The sequence below is a fragment of the Peromyscus maniculatus genome, chromosome 11, assembly GCF_049852395.1.
Source record: "Peromyscus maniculatus bairdii isolate BWxNUB_F1_BW_parent chromosome 11, HU_Pman_BW_mat_3.1, whole genome shotgun sequence".
NCBI classification, from domain to species: domain Eukaryota; kingdom Metazoa; phylum Chordata; class Mammalia; order Rodentia; family Cricetidae; genus Peromyscus; species Peromyscus maniculatus.
Window position 1 is genome coordinate 87,662,559 of NC_134862.1, and position 19,652 is coordinate 87,682,210.

General features: G+C 46.6%; 1 protein-coding gene across 3 annotated transcripts in view; it reads right to left on the minus strand.

Moving 5' to 3' along the window:
* The window catches only part of Smyd3 (SET and MYND domain containing 3), a 585,856-nt gene that overhangs the window by 133,745 nt on the left and 432,459 nt on the right, over positions 1-19,652 (minus strand). For all 3 annotated transcript variants that reach the window (XM_042258703.2, XM_042258712.2, XM_042258710.2), the window contains 2 exons: positions 8,130-8,197; positions 6,579-6,681 (listed from right to left, as the gene is read on the minus strand). In XM_042258703.2, the coding sequence (XP_042114637.1) occupies positions 6,579-6,681; positions 8,130-8,197 (171 nt within the window). The remainder of the gene's footprint in view (positions 1-6,578; positions 6,682-8,129; positions 8,198-19,652) is intronic.

Below are 19,652 nucleotides of genomic sequence, written 5' to 3' on the forward strand. Positions count from 1 at the left end.
CTAACCAGCAGCCTATTCAAAACAACATCTTAGTTCCCACCACACCCAATGCTCCTCCCCTCCCCTACCCTCCCCCCTTGTCTGGGTTGGTTTTCTTCTTGTAATGTATATCAGCTCGTACTGTAGGATAAATGACTTATTTATCCGCTCTCAAATGCAGGAGGTGATTGTGAGGGTCTGGGCAGTGAGGGAAGAGGGGGACCCTGTAGGAGAGGAAGGCAGGATTATCTGCTGGAGGACTTGACAAACCTCCCTCGAGCAAACACTCCATGTGGTTTTCCTTCTACTGAAAACAAAGTATCACGTGTCTACTGACATGATTTTACTTGTTTGAAGTCAAGGTAGGGCACCGAAGACCTCTGACGGAAAATGACTCCAAGGCGGCCTCCTGAAAGCTCCATGAGGAGGAGGAAACCGGGTCAGCCATGTCTGTCAACCCCACGCTGTCACCAGGGTGACAGAAGACAGGGGCTGGGCTGACTCGCTGGCTCATTTTAGGGTCTTTGCATGTTAGAAAGCTACAGTGAGCTGCCTTCCACACAAGAAGGAGTGCCCGCCCCAAGGGGACAGACCTGCCCTTGAAGAACACTGGCACTCCTGCAAGAGTATGTAACACTGAAAACCAGAAAAGGACTGACGCAGGCCGGAGGCTCCTTCACGTGGACAGTGGCGCCCTTCCGGGGTGGCAGCGGAGCCTGACACCGGAAGGAGACACTACAGCCCCCCACGGGTGACCTGCAGCATACAAGAGGTGCAGAGCAGTCGTGGAAACTGAGCTCCTTCAAGCCAAGGCTATGGTCACTTTTCCATTTCCTCCATCTTTCTCCTGCATTTTGACCTAAAGGCGGGGGTATCTCAGGGGTGACAGAACTACAGCACCAGGCAAGTTCCCATGATTCCCAGAGAACCCCACGCTCCACGGTTCAAGCAACCGGTCTCTAAGCATATATCCTGGAACATCTTATTGGGAAGTTTGGGAACAGACACTCATCCTGTACCCAGGCTCTCTGGTCCTGGCTCCTTATACAGGTGAGGGGCTAAAGTAGCTGATGGCACGCTCTCTCCAGAATTCATTCTAGAACGCTGTTTCTCACTCCAGTCACAACCCTGAGTCTCCAGCCTCGCTAGCAGGTCAGGCACATGGAGGAACTTCTTGGGTAATCACAAGCTACTGTGAAGTCACCAACTCCACAGTGTCTGACCACAAAACGGCACTATGAGGGCTAAAACTCATGAGTGGTCATGCTAGGCGGTGAGCGGATAATGGGAGATCAGTTGTCTCATTTAACACCAATAAACAGATTCTCGAAGTCTTTCTGGGTAGCCTGCAAGTGCCTGAGCCCAACCTCAGCAATGGTTTTCTAACTGCCCACCCCCCACTGGCTTCTCTACCTTTCACCTTCTAAACTGGAGGAAGGGAGGGAGGGAGGGAGGGAGGGAGGGAGGGAGAGGGGGAGAGAGAGAGAGAGAGAGAGAGAGAGAGAGAGAGAGAGAGAGAGAGAGAGAGAGAGAGAGAGAGAAAGAGCGCCCTATCATATCTGATTGCATCATTCCTCTACATGAAGAATTTAGACCGCCTCTCACTGCCTACAGAACGGAGCCACGCAGGCTTTTACCCCTACACTAATTGTAGGTCTACTTCCTAGCCTCAGATGTCTTCTCCTGTGCCCCACAGTCTGCCTGTCTTGACTGAACAGCTCTGTCTCTGAAATGTAGGTCACCACCGTGAGTCTGTGCCCCGCTGCCTACATTGGTGTCTTCCCTCACCCTTCATGACTGGCTTAAAAGTGCCCCCTCCCTCCTAGATGGGGGGCTCATTATCCGCTTTGTGCCTCTTGCCACCGGCGTGTGCACACTATACTGTGCACCAAAGCCGAGGAGGGGCTGCTTGGAGGCAAAAACATTCCAGAAGCACGCAGCCAGATCGAAACAGCAACTCGATCCCTTTATCAGCCACAGATAAAAACCTTATTAAGGGCTCCTAGATTCTCAAGTTTAAATGGAGTCACTGCTCGCTCCGTGTAGGGCTCATTTAGTGGGCACATACATACAAAACGTGGCCATTGATCAACTGAGGCTGTAATGGCTGAGAACAAAACGGCATTAAAATACTAATGCTCTGACCACTGCTCTGCCATTTAAGGGGAACTCTCGTGGAAAAATACATAAATCATTTCTAGCTTTAGAGTAATGTCACAGAGGTTTCTGGAACCTGATGATGGTGCCTCTGCTCAAATCACAAGGCAGAGAAAACCTTTTTCTCTGAAACTGTCTTTTCCCATCAACAGCAGAGTGCAGAATAAAACCAAATCTTGTCTTCATTTCTGCAATATATTGTCACAGTTACACATTTTTCCAATACTGGATCTGAACTGGAAAAAAAAAGACCAAAAAAAATTCACTTCTTTTTAAAGTCAAACCTCAAGGTCACTTCTGTCCTTTCTCTTTGTCATATAAATTCTATTAACTTTAAATTAATTAATTAATTAACATTTCTATTAATTTTGGTTTCTAAATATTGTATTCTTCATATCCTCTATTCCGAGCCATCACCCAGCCTCCTCCTGACTTCAGACAGTCGTTGTCAACTCTTACCTGGAGGAATGGCCTGACCCTCATTCTCTCAATCTTGTCTACACATAAAATCCCTGTGGTGGTATTGTGTTCCCCAAAATATTGTGTACTCTAATAAATTTATCTGGGGTCAGAGAACAGACAGCCACTAGATACAAAGGCTAGAAAATGGTGGCACTCACACCTTTAATCCTAGCATTCCAGAGATAGAAATCCCTCTGGATCTCTGTGAGTTCAAGGCCAAATTGGAAACAGCCAAGCATGGTGACACACGCCTTTAATCCCAGAAAGCCAGCTTTTAATCCCAGGGAGTGGTGGTAGAAAGCAGAAAGATATATAAGGCGTGAGGACCAGAAACTAGAAGCATTTGGCTGGTTAAGCATTTGACTGGTTAAGCTTTCAGGCTATGGAGCAATACAGTTCAGCTGAGATTCATTCTGGATGAGGACTCAGAGGCTTCCAACCTGAGGAAACAGGACCAGCTAAGGAATTGGCAAGGTGAGATAGCTGTGGCTTATTCTGTCTCTCTGATCTACCAGCATTGACCCCAATAACTGGCCTCGGGTTTGAATTTGTTAGTAAGAACTTTTAAGATTCCTGCTACAAATCCCGTCACACCATCCTTCTCCTAAACATCAAGGATGGCCCACTGCCTGGCCCTCTCCCCTCTGGAGATATTTACTAATAGCCCCCCACTAGCAGACACTGCTAGGAAATCCTCAGGTGAACAGCATTCTGTAAAAAAGCCCCAGACATTGGTCTAGCCCCTACATGTTCTCCATTCCTGGTTGCAATGGACTCTTCAGTCTATCGCTATGAATCACTATTGCTCACCAAACTCTCCACTCAGCCCCTGGGTTCTGTCTCCTTGCCTAGAACTCTGGTTCCTGCTTCATCCGACTTCATCTTTATATATCCTTTCGGATCTAGAGGTCACTTCTCTAGACGCCTCCCTTAACTGTCCCCCAAGCCTGGCACCTGAATCTGCCCCGGCGCTCTGCTCTGAGTGTCCACAAAGCCCTGTGCATGTTTATGTCACCACATTTCTCATCCTGTTACTGCCTTCTGTTCTGTGTCCCCTTCCTCCTCGTGACAAGGCCATTCTGGTACAGGTATTCCTCAGAGTTTCCAGAACGGCCACCCAGAACGGCCAGCCAGCCAGCACGCCCTCTGTGAATTTGTCACATGCTTTAGCAAACACAGATTACTGAATGAAGAACCAGACCTCCCTAATCCCCAAACACTTAAGACAGAAATATGAGGGATAGTGATATGCTCAATTCATGCAAATCACAACCCTCCCAGGTGACGAGATCCCAGAAGATGAGGAGCCAATGTGTTCGTTACAACAGCTCCAAGTTCTTTTAACCAGGACTTCACACGAGGGTACCCAGGCCGTCTGGCTGATCCGTGTTCTATCAGATTAGCGAGGGCTCCATAGCCTATGCACTTCTGAAGGGCAGCCTTCGGCAGTCCAGCACACACATCACCACAGGTGAGCAGGGGGATGTGGGGCCGATCTCGAACACGTCTCTGTAGGAAGTGGCTGGGTGAGAACCTTAAACTGCCAGAACCAAAAGGAAAGTCTCAATGACTCCCATGACCTCCAAATTCCTCCCACTGCTGAAGGATGGAAATGGTGCGAGTTGGAAGGGCGAGGGTCCAAAGGTGACCCGCAGGGTGGTTTGATGTGGAGAGAAACCCAAGGCAGGTTATTTCTAAGGTAAGGTCTGTTACTGTGAAAGCTTCTACCACTTTCCAGCTCTCCTTGTGGGTGGACTGAAATGCTCCCACCCTGAGGTTTTGCCTGGAGCCGTGTGACGTACCTAAAGACGTCTGTCTGGCAGCTAAAAGATGGCTCCACAGCACCACTCACCCTCTTGTTTTACCTTTAGGAAATCTTGATCAATAAATGTAAACACAGCTGTGAGGCAGCTTAATGACAGAGTGCTCCCCAGCAGTGACAGAGTGCTCCCCAGCAGTGACAGAGTGCTCCCCAGCAATGACAGAGTGCTCCCCAGCAGGCGCAAGGCCCTGAGTTTGATCCCTGGCACTGTAGAAACAGAAAACTCCCTCTCCCCTCCCCCTCCCCCCCCACACACACACTTAAGAATCTTCTAGCCATGGGGCTGGAGAGATGACTCAGAGGTTAAGAGCACTGGTTTCTCTTCCAGAGGTCCTGAGTTCAATTCCCAGCAATCACATGGTGGCTCACAACCATCTGTAATGAGATCTGGTGCCCTCTTCTGGCCTGCAGGCATTTATGCAGGCAGAACACTGTATACGTAATAAATAAATAAATGTTAAAAAAAAGAAAGAAAGAAAGAAAGAAAGAAAGAAAGAAAGAAAGAAAGAAAGAAAGAAAGAAAGAAAGAAAGAAAGAAAGAGAGAAAGAGAGAAAGAAAAAGAATGAATCTTCTAGCCAGGCGGTAGTGGCCCATACCTTTGATCCCAGCACTCGGGAGGCAGAGCCAGGCGGATCTCTGTGAGTTCGAGGCCAGCCTGGTCTACAGAGTGAGTTCCAGGACAGGTGCAAAGCTACACAGAGAAACCCTGTCTCGAACAAAACAAAACAAAATCTTCTATTTCAGGCACTTTCTAGTCTTGGGCGTCTATCCTGATACTCATAGCCCACCTGGTCCACATCAAAACCAAGGAGTCTAGCGAGCAGCAGAGCCAAACTGCAAACTTGGTATCACAGAGCCACCGACGTTGGATTCCTCTCGTTATCAGCTTAGCAAGAGCTCACATCTGACAGCAGGCAGGATTGGCCCTCTTAGCCATAGCCTCAAAACGTCTTCTGTACCCCCACCCCCCACATGCCTCTGGCCCATGGGGTCCGTTTTAAAGGTTCAGGATACATTCTGATTGGTCATAGCCACACAGCATTGACTGGGCAGGACCAAGAGATGGTCTTCTTGACGATCCACAGGCCCACAGAATGATGAGCTAGTCCACCCGACGCCCTGGAGAGAAATGCTGCTGGTCTCAGTCAGCTCAACCAACAGAATCAATTCAAGAGTGTCAGTCAGGTACTTCCCAGGTGTGAAGCAAGCCCTGGGAGACAGCGAAGAGGCAAGATACAATCTCTGTCCCCACAGCCTCAACAGCTATCCCAGTGCACACTGGTCCTAGGCTGGAAATTCAGCAAAAAGGTACTGTGTAAGAGGCAGCGTACTTGGTTGGAAATATGTTTGGAGGGAGTCTTGTCAGGATCAAATCTGTCTCCATAAAATATGGTACCTCTAAGTTAGGGCTTTATTTGGAGGAGGGATGCATAAATGCCATAAAAGCTTATGGCCCTCCATTTTCCTTGCAGTAAAGATCCACTTTAGCAAATTGGAAGGCAGGAGGAAATGGAGCTCTGGAAAACATGACTAATACCAGAGCTCAGCATGGGTGGTAGCCGTAAGGACTCCACACAGACTCCGTGTGGCCCAGCGGCCTGTTTGTAGTTACCTGTGAAATCTCGGGCTTCTGGAAACGTCCCTCACCTAAGAAGCTGGCTTGGCCATCTGCACAAAGCCACATTAGCAAGGCCTGTCTGACCCTGTATCTTTGCTGAAACAACCACCCAGAAATGCTGAGGGGTTTACAAAAGCCCAATGGCAAAGGCCTGAAAGAATAAATCATGTCTATTTTCTTCATACAGAATTTCAAATATCTTCAAAACGTGCTTAGGGGCTTTGGGGGTAAGCCCTGGGGATACTGCTGACAAGCTGGGTTGCTTCTCTACTCATGGAAGAACGGCTGTCCGTTGTCAATGAGATGTAATGACTCCCATGCATGTGCATAAACACACGGGCTCTGTCACAAAAGAACATCTCTCAGATACATGTCAGAGGATGATCATGCAGAGAACCCAGCGACCAAGACCAAAGTCTATGCCGAGATTCACCCACAGCTTCGTTTGTGACTGTTTCAAGCGGAGCTCGTTGTAGCTGGAAGGGGCCATACCGAGAAGGGCGCTGATGAGCAGGGAGGGCAGGCGTGGGTTTCCTTACCTCCTCTCCTGCCTCGATTTCCCGCACTGCACGCAGTAAGAGGTGGGGCCCGTTGAACACAATTGAGCAGTTGGGGTCACAGCTGTGATTCAGCAAAGACATACTGAAGGAAAGAGACAAGGGGGGGTTCATCAACGCTCGGAGCTCAGCAGCTACATAAAATGGGAACAACAGTCAAACATCACTTTGCGGGGGTGGGGGGGTGGGGGGGGCGTCTAAGATGGGTGTGATGGACAGGAAACGGGACTGGGCTCTGGGAGCATTCATAGGCATGGCCCATAGCCTGCTTCATATGAAGTCAAATGCTTCTCATAATACAGGCTAATTAGGGAAGCTTGATAACAGAATCATGTTTTGGTCCTTTTGGGGGGTGGGTCGCATTAGATACCGCGTGATAAGGGGACCCAAATGAAGGTGGCACTGACAAAGTAACCCATAAAGAGATCCTATCCGAGCTAATAGCAATCACAACAGTCACCCGAGGTGCCACTGGCCCACAGAGGGTCTCACTGCTGAGCTCTGGTAGGGGACTCTGTGCCTCTGCTAGATGCTCATGCTGAAGAGCAATCAGGGCTACATGCTCTCAGTAGGTCCTGATGCATTCTGGGAAGGAGCCTCGTCACTTTATTTCCCTGGAGGTTTCATGTGGGAAATGCAATGACTTTACACTATGAACTGACAGTGATTAGGACGAACATGTACTATGTTAGAAGTACTTGCTCAGTCCTGGAGCAGGGTGACCAAATTCAGCTACCACAACAACCTTGTGAGGACCATTTACAGGTGAAGAGACCAAGGCCTAAGAATGAAATGGCTTATCCAAGGATGTGCAATTGAACTGTGACTGAACTGGAACCAGGTGTCCTGAGCTCAGAGCCCTTGCTCTGAAGCCCCCTACATTGTTGATTTTGATACCCGTGCTATGAACAGACCTGACCTGCAAACAATCACACGTGGGGGCGTGAGTGAGGAGGCTGAGGCTCAGGTGCATTGCTTAGAGGAAACACTATGCTTGAACTCTTGAAGCACAAAGAGAGAATGAAAGTCAGGGTGGTTCTAGTCCTGGGCTACACGCCATCTAGGAGCTCCGGGACAAAGGATGCATAGTGATGGCTAAGGAACACTACACAGGCTACCCCGGAAGGCTCCTGAGCCTCTTCTAGTGGTGAGTGGAAAGCACACTACCGCCAAAGTCAAAGCTGGCTATTGGTACCACGCTGCCAGTCTGGTGGGATAACGGTGTGCTTCACCACAGGAGGCTAAGGACAAAGCTCAGGGGAGATTTGTAAGGATAACTGAATTCCAGGGCCTGTAAGCATCAGCCTGTCCCAAAGTCTGCCTGAGAACAAGTGGTTAAACATGAAGTCTGCCTCGTCTTAACAGCATAATATATAACGTGGGTTATAAGACTTAACATTTTTACAGCCTCTTGTAATTCAGCACTAAGTTTTGAGTTTGGCAATGAAGCTAGCTGCTACAAAACCTTTCTAATGACCTCCAAAAGGCTGGAGAGCTGGACAGGAGTTAGTTGGTTTGGGATGTCTGCCATACCTGGGGTACAGGCCAACGCCAACCTCCTGCATCTCCGCATTGCAGATGGTGAATGAGTTGCAGATCACCTGTGGAAACAAGAGGGACCCTTGTTAGACGTCCACTTGAGGAATCTCACAGGCACTCACCAAGGCTTGCGTTTTTTTTAGGGACTGCTCGGAAGGGTCTCCCCAAGCACGGATGCTGTGCGACTTTAAAAGAACTTTTCAGATACACACGCCCCAACCCAGGGGAAACTCACAGCTTCAGGGAGCATGGAAACCATTAACTGCAGTCTAAACCCTGCGCCCCCCACACACACCCGTGTTCTTCCATTCCATGAAATGTTCGAAATTCAAAATACAAGTAAGCTACTCATTAAAAGACTAGGCTCCTGGGGCACTGATGTTTTTCAGACTGCCTGCCTGGTCCAAGGCCCCTTTATCTAAGGAATACAACAACATGTTTGTTTTTATTCCTGCAGAGTGAGTGCACCCTGAGGGCATTTGTGATCCAAGCTGCCCACAGACCACAAAGAGGACAGGAAGTTGCTCCGTGCGGCCACAGCATGTACTGGACACACAGAGCCCCTCGCCGGGCCTGTGGTGTGTACCTGTGCCCTTTGGGAAGATAAGGAAAGGAAGAAAGAAAAACACCACACACAAGGAGCTTTACACACTTGTTTGTGCAGGAGGTAATGCAATGTGTCAGGGGCCACGAAGAATGTGCGAGGAACTCTGGGCTTGAATCACTAGTCTAAGACCCTGACACGAGACAATACCCACACAGACATTAGGAAGGAAAATCAAGGTCCCTGCTCTCACAGAACTTAAGCTCTAAACAAAAAGAAGAAAGCCCTAAGATGGAGACGTTATCACTTATGGGGAAGGTGCCAAGGAGAGAATGTCAAGTGAACAGATGTGAGGAATTCCTGGAGAGAAGCAGAGTCTGCAAAGGCAGATTGACTGACTACTAGAACTTCAGTGGTGTGAAGAGGTTGGAATGCTGCAGGTCCGGAGCCCAAGTACAATTTCGCTCAGGCGATGCCTAGCCTCCTAAAGAGGCATTCCTGGCCCGCCCTGCTGCCACACCTAACATGCCAATAAACAGATAAAACCCCTGGAATAGATTAACCTAGCAAAACCCCATTCTCCACCAATCAAAGGGCTAAGAACGCTACCAGATAGCATCCGAGGCCTATACCTTCGATTTCTCCATCATGGCAGTAACCTTCTCTCTAGTGTTCTCACCAATCTATTTTTTAAATTTCTTGATTTATTACTTTGTTCTGTTACTATACAAGCTGCACGAAACTGTTCCAACATTGGGACATGGAATTTGGGGTAACTTAAATCTGTTTCCATGCCATGGCTGCTCATATTTGACTCTAGAATAAACAATCTCAGATTCCCTTTGAGGTGAGAGCTGTGTTTTTTTGACATGGACATGAGAGAAAGCGGTGAAGAAGCAGAATAAGGTGGCGTGGAAACAGGGAGTGGCAGGGACCAGGGGAACGAGCCTGGGCTTCACCGACGATCAAAGTGTTGTAGGTGCCCATCTGAGTTCAGAGGGCGCTGATTCCAGGCTCTAGTGTTCCAGAACAAAGGGCTGCTCCAGGGACTCATGCTTAGAAAGAAGAGCAGGGACAGTTTATTAAGAGAGGAAATGCACTCTTGAGTACAGAAGTGAGCAGGTGAGCTGAGAAGAAAGCGCAAGGCTATGGGGCACGAAGCAAACCACCCTTTACAGTGTAGTTACATCACCTCCATTTATGCAGCAGCATTTTCTTGAGCATGCTCTGTTCCTTATATGAAGCCCAGGAGAGGAAGGGCTTCCAGGCTTTCTTTGCCAATGGGCTTCCTTTATATGTTAATCTTGATGGGGCTTTCCTTTCCCAGTCTGTATTCTCCATTCACAAAGGTGTATGTCACCAAACAAACAAACAAAAAGTGTGGAGGCCTTGGAGCGAAGAGTGTTTGCGCGTACACAGCAAGAACACGCTGATGGAGCCCAAGAAAGCAGTTAAGATGGGAGAGAGCAGAAGAGAGGTGGCTAGATCATACAGGACTTGACAGCTATGGTGGGAATTTTATTTTCCGTGAGACTCCAAGCCAAGGAATAAAGGGGTCTGATTTCTGTTCACAAAGGATCGCTCTGACGGCTGTGCACAGACCAGGCTGTACAAAGGTAAGCGTCCATGTGTACCACATGGGTCAAAAGCACTGCCCTACCCCAGGCAATGCCTTGGCCACTGGTGACAGAGGTGGGCGGAGTTGGCCACACTGCCACAGGCTTCACTGGAACACTGCTGATGGAGAATGGAGTCACAGAGAAACCTGGGGTTTGTCCTGTGAGGGGCTGATCACTAAGAGGAGGAAGAATGCAAAAAGAACACGTCTGGTCCTAAGTTGGGGAGGAGGCGCACTTTGTTTTGTTACGGTGAGTTTCAAATGGCCCAGGACCACCTCCAAACCCAGACTAGGAACGAACTATTGGAGTTTGGGGAGCAGACAGGGACAGAGATATGAATTTAGGATGACATATAGAAAGCCCATCAAAAAGAAAGGAGACACAAGCATGGTTGAGATAGACCATGACTACAAATGAACGCCGGCTGTTAGAGTTTTTGTACTGAAAAGGCTAAGACGGCAGACTTCCATGTCGGATTTACAGGAAGGAACAGAGAGTATGAAAAGGTACTCAGTCCTCCGAGGCGTCACCACTGCCACAGACAGACATGGAAGCTAAGTGATGCGTCATTATCTGGCTTCCTCCTACCTCCCCTAAAAGTCTGATAAAACCACAGCTCCAAATCAGGAAGTAAACCAGTGCACAGACACATTTTAAACAAATTCTGGGTAAATGGCTTTACAGGCATCTGTTCTGTATTAAGCTGCAAGGGGGTGCGGCCTGTATATGCCCTCATACACAGTGGACGATAAGAACACAGGGCTAAGGGTTCTGTGGTTGCTTCTTGAAATTTTAAACATTCTTAAACGGCTACGAATTTGAGCGATGCGATTACAGATTTTTAATTTTAAAATTATCTTACAGTATATTCAGAACAGCAGGGAAAGCAATCCACCAACAAAAAGTCAGACCAAGTAAATCAAATTTGCTAACATTAGAATGAAATAAATATTGTTTTTTCTTTTTTGAAATATGAAGCAAATTAATGGTTCTTCCCAAGTATTTTTGTTCCGATGGACTCTCTAAGGATGAAAGTCATGAACCGCCCCCCCTCAACAAAACAAAACAAACAAGCAAAAACATTAGTTTGGTGTTTTCCCTCAGAGACAGGTTTCCTCACTTCTGGACTCGGGTGACAATCTCCATTCCTTTAGCAGCATTTACCACACTGGAGCATTGCCCACTGGTACCCTGTTCTACACTGCCCACTGGTGCCCTGCCCTACATTGCCCACTGGTACCCTGTTTTACACTGCCCACTGGTACCCTGCCCTACATCACCCACTGGTACCCTGCCCTACACTGCCCACTGGTACCCTGTTCTACATCACCCACTGGTGCCCTGCCCTACACTGCCCACTGGTGCCCTGCCCTACACTGCCCACTGGTGCCCTGTTCTACACTGCCCACCGGTACCCTGTTCTACATCACCCACTGGTACCCTGTTCTACATCACCCACTGGTACCCTGTCCTACACTGCCCACTGGTGCCCTGCCCTACACTGCCCACTGGTACCCTGTTCTACATCACCCACTGGTACCCTGCCCTACACTGCCCACTGGTACCCTGTTCTACATCACCCACTGGTACCCTGCCCTACACTGCCCACTGGTACCCTGTTCTACATCACCCACTGGTGCCCTGCCCTACACTGCCCACTGGTGCCCTGCCCTACACTGCCCACTGGTACCCTGTTCTACATCACCCACTGGTACCCTGCCCTACACTGCCCACTGGTACCCTGCCCTACACTGCCCACTGGTGCCCTGCCCTACACTGCCCACTGGTGCCCTGCCCTACACTGCCCACTGGTACCCTGTTCTACACTGCCCACTGGTACCCTGCCCTACACTGCCCACTGGTACCCTGTTCTACACTGCCCATTGATACCCTGCCCTATGTTGCCCATTGGTACTCTGCCCTACACTGCCCACTGGTACCCTGTTCTACACTGCCCACTGGTGCCCTGCCCTACACTGCCCACTGGTACCCTGCCCTACATTGCCCATCAATACCCTGCCCTATGTTGCCCATTGGTACCCTGCCCTAAGTTGCTCAGATTGCTTAAAACACTGGGTTTTTCAGATGGTGCCTTGCCCCCAAAGATTGCATTTTACAAGCAGCTTTCAAGTCCATCTTGGGGATGGAGAATGCCTCTGTCCCTGGGTGGACACATGAATGGCACTAAATATGACAAGTACTGATAAATGACTTATTCCTGAGAGTACAAGGGGTGTGACCCTATAAATTTATTGAAGTGAATTGGGAGTATAGGAGTACCTGGGTATATTAAATTCATACCACAAGAATCAGGCCCAAGAACTTATCGAATACATCAGACCAAGGAAAGGATACAACTTCCCCACTTGGATCACATAGCGTGGGACACTGAGAGGATGATGGCCAGCGCATGCATCAAGGGATGGACAGGCAAGAGAATGCCTGCTTGCCCCAGAGGCTTCAGCTTAGCTCTAGTTCCTACTGCTGACGTGGCCTATTCAAACTGCCATCCACCTGTCCACCTGTGCACACCTGGAACTGCTGTCCATCCATCTACGTGGACCCAGATCTGCCCTGCACTTCACCCAGTCCCTGAAGCTCAATTCTGACATTGCATCTTGACACTACAGCCAGCAACCAGCATCCTCAGATTCTTCTGGACCTGGGCTTTGTGTGCATTACCTCACCTCCACTGAGTCCACTTTACATTTCTATCAGATTCCAGCTCTGCCCTCTTAGGTCTCTTAAGTCATTCAATAACCTACATACACAATTATTTATATCCATAAATGCTATGTATGCATTTACTATGTGATGTGTAATGTGTGATCTGAAAGTTAATATTAGTAATTGAGGCTATCAAGGAAAGCAATATTATTTGGCAAATTGCTGTCAATGATACCGCTATGACTTGTGAATTTATTGTTATCTAATAAATTCTGACATCATGGAGAAACACAATCATGTTTGTCTACGTTTCCAAATTAGGGAGCTCACGACACCCATTTACTTGGTGGTATGTAGAACCAGGCAGGGGGAGTGGTAGTGTTTCATTCATTGTATTCTCATGCCTAGCACAGTACAATGCCTGCCACATAGAAGCCACTACCAGACATATTCAGACAGACAGACAGACAGCTTCATCGATTTCATCGATGTGGTCCTCAGCATTCCCAGGGCGTCAATAGAACAAGGTCAGAGAAAACGCCAAAAAAAACCAAACAAACAAAAAACAAAACAAAAAAAAAAACACATAGGTACTCTCCAGATGTGGAGGAGAGGTGGAGTCTGGTCCATGGACAAGAGCAGGTGGGGGGTTACTCTTCCATCTTCCCAATCTCCGTGTGTCCCGCTGACAGCTCTTCCTCATCTCCAGGCTAACTCAGCTTTTGCTTGATTCTCTTTTCTTCTAGCCCAGGGGATAAGGATACAACCATATCCAAGAGATGTGAACAAGGGCTTGTCTGATACTCCACCTAACAGCAAGGAAACAGCGGGAGAGGGCTGACCAGGGTACAGTCAGGAGGGAGAGGGCTGACCAGGGTACGGCCGGAGGAGAGGGCTGACCAGGGTACAGCCAGAGGAGAGGGCTGACCAGGGTACGGCCGGGGGAGAGGGCTGACCAGGGTACGGCCGGGGGAGAGGGCTGACCAGGGTACAGCCAGGAGGGAGAGGGCTGACCAGGGTACAGTCAGGAGGGAGAGGGCTGACCAGGGCACAGCCAGGAGGGAGAGGGCTGACCAGGGTGCGGTCAGGTGGGAGAGGGCTGACCAGGGTACAGCCAGGAGGCAGTGTGTAAGGTCCCAACTTCCACCCCCAATACTACAAAGGAGAGGGGTGATGTTCTGGACACAAAACAAACACCTGCTGAATAAGTGGGTTGCTTTCCTCTCCGCAAGCTTCTCTTACAACTTCTCCTTTTCCTCTTTTTCCTTCCTGCCTTTCTTCCTATTTTTCATGGTTATCAATCTGGCACACTCAAGTGCTAGACACTACAATATAAGTAGGCACATGCTACAATGTAAGCAGGGTATTTTCAAATGTTGCTTAACGAACTCCAGCCTTCGGGAAGGAATTCTGTTCCTTCTCGGTGTCATTTTAATAGCTATGTACTAGTCTTGTTGGGAACAAAAAAATGCAGTCATTTGCCAACTCCCACTTTTACTAAAAAATGCTGGGTCCTGGGCCAGTGAGATGGTTTAGAGGTTAAAGTTCTATGCTATAAGCTTGACAGCCTGAGTTTGAAGAGGAGAGCAATTCCTGAAAGCGACATGGAGTGGAAAGACAGAGCCAAGCCCCAAAAGTTGTTCCTCTGACCCTGAAAATGCATCACAGAATGTACATGTGCCAGTAGCTGCCCACATCCATCTATCATATACATCCACACAAAATGATGATGATGATGATGATGATGATGATGATGATGGTGATGATGGTGATGATGAGGGTGAGGATGATGATAGAATGCTGAATCCAGTTAGCGTCACACTGATTAAGAAGAACAGAACCAGAAATACTTTGCAGAGGTCACAACAGCCGCCATGGCTAGATGTCCCTCTCAGGTTCCACTTCCTGTTGAAAGAATAGGTGGATAATACAGATACCCACATGTGCTTGACCCATAATTTGAAAGTAACTGCTCTTTCTATTAAGGAATGAAAGAATGAAAATCATGTCCAAGAATAAATTTTACACATTTTAAAAGCATTAGCTATGCATAAACAGTTTTCTTAAAAAGTCTTGCATGGTAAAATATTAATGAATGACTATTTCATGCAAGAGGCACATTTAGAAATGCGTATCAATAGGATTATTTCAATAAAAAATGAGAGACACTAAGCTAAAGAATTCCTTTTAATAACCAAGTATAGGCATTGCTTCAAAAATATTTTCTATGACATGAAACTAGAAAATATATTTTATTATTATTGAATATGAAGTTACGCTTGAGTTTCATATTTTTTCCTTTAAAATAACCAAGAGTCTATATCATGTCACCCTTTGTTAGATTCCAAAAATCTAGTGAGCAGGCACAAGTTGGTCACTGAACTATATTTTATAAAAACCTTCAGAGTGAAATTTGAAAATACACTACAACCAAGTTTTTGTGCCATCTGGCGTATGTTCTAGGTTTATAACCTCACATTCATGTTCTGAGGTGAAACGTTCTCCTGTAGGAGAGACACAAACATCAACTGATGCCAGAATACAAGCTGGACACCACAGAGACATTAACTTATTTTAGGTATTATGTGTTCAAATTCCACATCCGTCCTCGAATTTTTAGAACTCTATGTCATCTACTGTGGCAGCAAATGCCGTGTAGAATTGGAGACAGGAGGCAGGGTCATCACTGTACCATCACCTTGGAAGAGCAAGGCTGAGAGCATCTATCTATAAGACAATGGACAGTGGGACCAGAGCAGAGTAATTCTGCACCAGACCCGAGGGGCAGCCACTTCTCAGCACACATCCTCCAGTTACTAAGGGCTCCGCAGCCTACTTCAAACAATAACAGTTCCACTCTTCAAACAACATAATGAAATTTAAAACGTTTAATAAGCGGAAACTTGGTCTCTCAACATAAACATAAAGTGGTTCCTCAAAGACCGTCTGCGCCGCTTTATAGTATCTCTATCTAATGCCTGAGTAGAAGGCTTGGCACACGGGACTTCAACACAGACTGCTAATTAGTGGCACTAAAGGTGAACTTTCAAACGAGCTTACCGCAGTTGGTTTTATTAAGTTTTCTGAGTGAAAAAAAAAATGGAGCTAGAAAGAACTGGCAGATTATAAAAGCAAAATGCAGAAGTTTTCATAAAAAATAATTGTCCTAACTGTCCTGCTCCCAGCCCATTGCTATAACTAGTATTTCTCTAGCTTTGAAAGCACAGTAAGTACGTTAGTCAGGGCGTATTTTTCTCTTTCAGCTGTGTATGACATTTTATTAAATACAGATTGGGCTTTTAAAAAATACTTTTCTGTTAGCCCCAAGGGTTTGCAGTCTCCAGCGGGAACGGCAATAGTGTTGAACTGGGTCCCTGGAAAGGTCTGTGAGAGGGGAAAAGGCAACATTTCTCAACTGAGGGCTCACAAAACCCAGGGTTAACCTGTCTCTAGAATGTTTCCAGGAGAAGGATATTTATGGCAACCTTTTCAGTACCAGTGTTGAAGAAGTAATAACCAAAACAACGATTGTCCCTTCGTTAGCAAGGTACAGGACAGCCTTCATAGAAGGTCAATGGGCATGTCTAATCAGCTTTATTTAATCGTTCTATAATGAATATATGGTATCAAAAAGAATCACATTGTACTCCATACACACATGCAATTAGTACTTGCCAATTAAACATTTAAAGGTTTCAACACAGAAAGCAAGGATGCTGGAAGACAAGTGATGTGAAAAATGACCATTTTATAAATTTGTCTCAGGATATTTTCATGACATCTTAAATCTGGCTGAAATTCTTCCAAAGTATCTGAAGATGTTAAAAATGTTAGAAAGAATATTCTAGTTGTATTTTTAAAGACTCTTCATATATATAGTATACGTATATGTGTATAAATGAGTGTTTCATGGCACACCTGTGTCTGCTGTCAGGAGTTGGTTCTCTCCTTCCACCATGTGGGTCTCAGGGATTGAACTCAGGCTGTCAGGCTTGGCTGCAATCACCTTTAACCACTGAGCCATATCTCTGGCCCACACAATTCTATTGTTAACCAACGGAATGAAGAGAACAAAGCTTCTAGTGTATCCACAGGAATGTGCTTATATTTAACTACTAAAACCTCTCTGTTATCCCATGGTTTATGAAAGGAACACAACAGTTACAAAATGTAACCTTGCTGGTTTCGTTTTTATTTTTTTTTTTTTTATTTTTTTTTTTTTGGTTTTTTTCGAGACAGGGTTTCTCTGTGTAGCTTTGCGCCTTTCCTGGAACTCACTCTGTAGCCCAGGCTGGCCTCGAACTCACAGAGATCCGCCTGCCTCCGCCTCCCGAGTGCTGGGATTAAAGGCGTGCGCCACCAACGCCCGGCTCGTTTTTATTTTTTAAGTCAAGGTCTCAATATATAGCCCAAGCTGGCCTCAAACTTGTGATCCTCCTGCCTCAGCCTTCTAAGTTGTGGGGTTATAGGCATCTGCCTTGTGCCCTAGCCTCACTTTTTTTTTTCTTTGAGACAGGGTTTCTCTGTGTAGCTTTGCGCCTTTCCTGGAACTCACTCTATAGCCCAGGTTGGCCTCAAACTCACAGAGATCCGCCTGCCTCTGCCTCCCGAGTGCTGGGATTAAAGGCATGCGCCACCACCGCCCAGCACCTTGGTAGTTTCTTAAGGAAAAAATTCTAAGAATGTTGAGCATCAAATTCTTGAGTACAAGATACTACTTAAGACCTAATGCAACAAAAATCTGTGTTAGTCATGTGGGTTTTTTTTTTGTATAAAGTTAATTTAAAGAAAATCAAACTATTTGTATATCATTTATTAAATAGAAAATTCTTACATGTTATGAATTTTATTAAATATCTTTGAAATTACCTTTACAATGCAAATCAAATAGAATACAAAATAAAATAATCTTAAGATAATTTCACTATCTCATCTATATAGCAATATACTTGGACAGGTATACACTCCACTGATTGACCAACTGCAAAGTGTCTGTCACACTTCAGGCTCTGACTATATAGCTGAGCATGCCATGCATGAAGGATACATAAGCAATAATGTTTGGCCAAGACTAAAATCAGCATCAAGGCCAACATCCTAAATGAGGAGGCAGTAGCGTTGACTGGTTTGGTACTCTCTATCCCTTCCAAGGCCACATCACCAAGTGCAAGCACATGAAGCCCCTTTGGATACCACACTGGCTTGGTGAGAGCTATTGACATTCTCATTTCCTAAGGGCATTCCTCACCACATCAAACGACCGTCTTTGATGACAGAAAGCAAAACAGGAATGATATCCTCGAGGCCCTGCAGGAATCTTTCTGGGATGCTATTACCCGGCATCTCATCTCATTAAGGCCATCGGATGGGAAAGCACTCACTAGAGATGTCCGTCAAACACGTGTAAAAGCTGGAAGCTCTGCGATGCTATTTCTATCATCTAATCTCCCTTCCACACCCCCAGGCTCACAGCTGCTATGATACCCTTAAATAACTTATTGAAAGACATTGTCGCAGGTTTCTATAGCTCTACCATGGAGTCTTGTGTCACAAGTTTCATTGAGGTGTATCCCTACCCAAAAGCCAGTCACAATAAACCCAACTTCCTCCCCCTGGAGCCTACTTAAAAATTCTTTTGTTTAGCTTCAATTTAAAAAAGTTCCCTTCCATGATAATCTAGTTTCATATTTTCTTTTCATGTAACAGGCATAGAAAACCACCCCAGGCAGGGTCTGTGTTCTTCACTGTAATCTGTCTTAGCTCTAGCTCTGAGTTCCTAAATGAAGTGTGCTGGGTGGTTTACATCACCCGAATGAGGCTGGATTGAACATAGCAGAGTATGGCTCAAACCATCTGTGTTTTTCCATCAAGCTAATGGAGAAAATTACAGAAAAATGTTCCATGAGAAAGTTAAGACTGAGCACTAACTAGCTGCTTAGTGGAGTTCCCCAAATGTAAGTTAAATCCTGGTGCCTGCTGAAGTCACTGTCAGAATGCAGGGGGGAAGAAGAAGATTCCCCAAAGAATTTCTGACAGCAAGGGTTTCTCATACTGGTAAAGTCTGACATGCTAGGGTGTGACACCCAGAAGCATTCATCACAGCGCATGAAGTGTGCATGGCTCCAGTTCTAGTGTGGTTCTGTAGGAAGGTGTTCTGTGAACTTGTATTCAAGAATGTTTCAGACTGTAGTTATGTCTTAGTTAAGGTTTTTACTGCTGTGAAGAGACACCATGACTACAGCAACTCCTATAAAGGAAAAGATTTAATTGAGTGGCTTACAGTCTAATCCACTATCATCATGGAGGGACATGACAGCGTGCAGGCAGACATGGTGCTGGAGAAGGAGCTGAGAGTAGAAAAGGAGCTACATCTTGGTCCTTGAGGCAATAGAAAGTGGTCTGAAACACTGGGTGTGGCTTGAGCAAACATGAGACCTCAGAACCTGCCTCCACAGTGACACGGTTCCTCCAACAAGGCCACACCTACTCCAACAAGGCCACACCTACTCCAACAAGGCCACACCTACTCCAACAAGGCCACGCCTCCTAACAGTGCCACTTACTCTCTGAGGCCAGTCGCTCTCAGAGTCTCTCAAAGTATGTTCTATTATCTTCAGAAAAAAAAATAAGAGAAAAACAAATCACAGCCGTATCCTCTCTCTCTCTCTCTCTCTCTCTCTCTCTCTC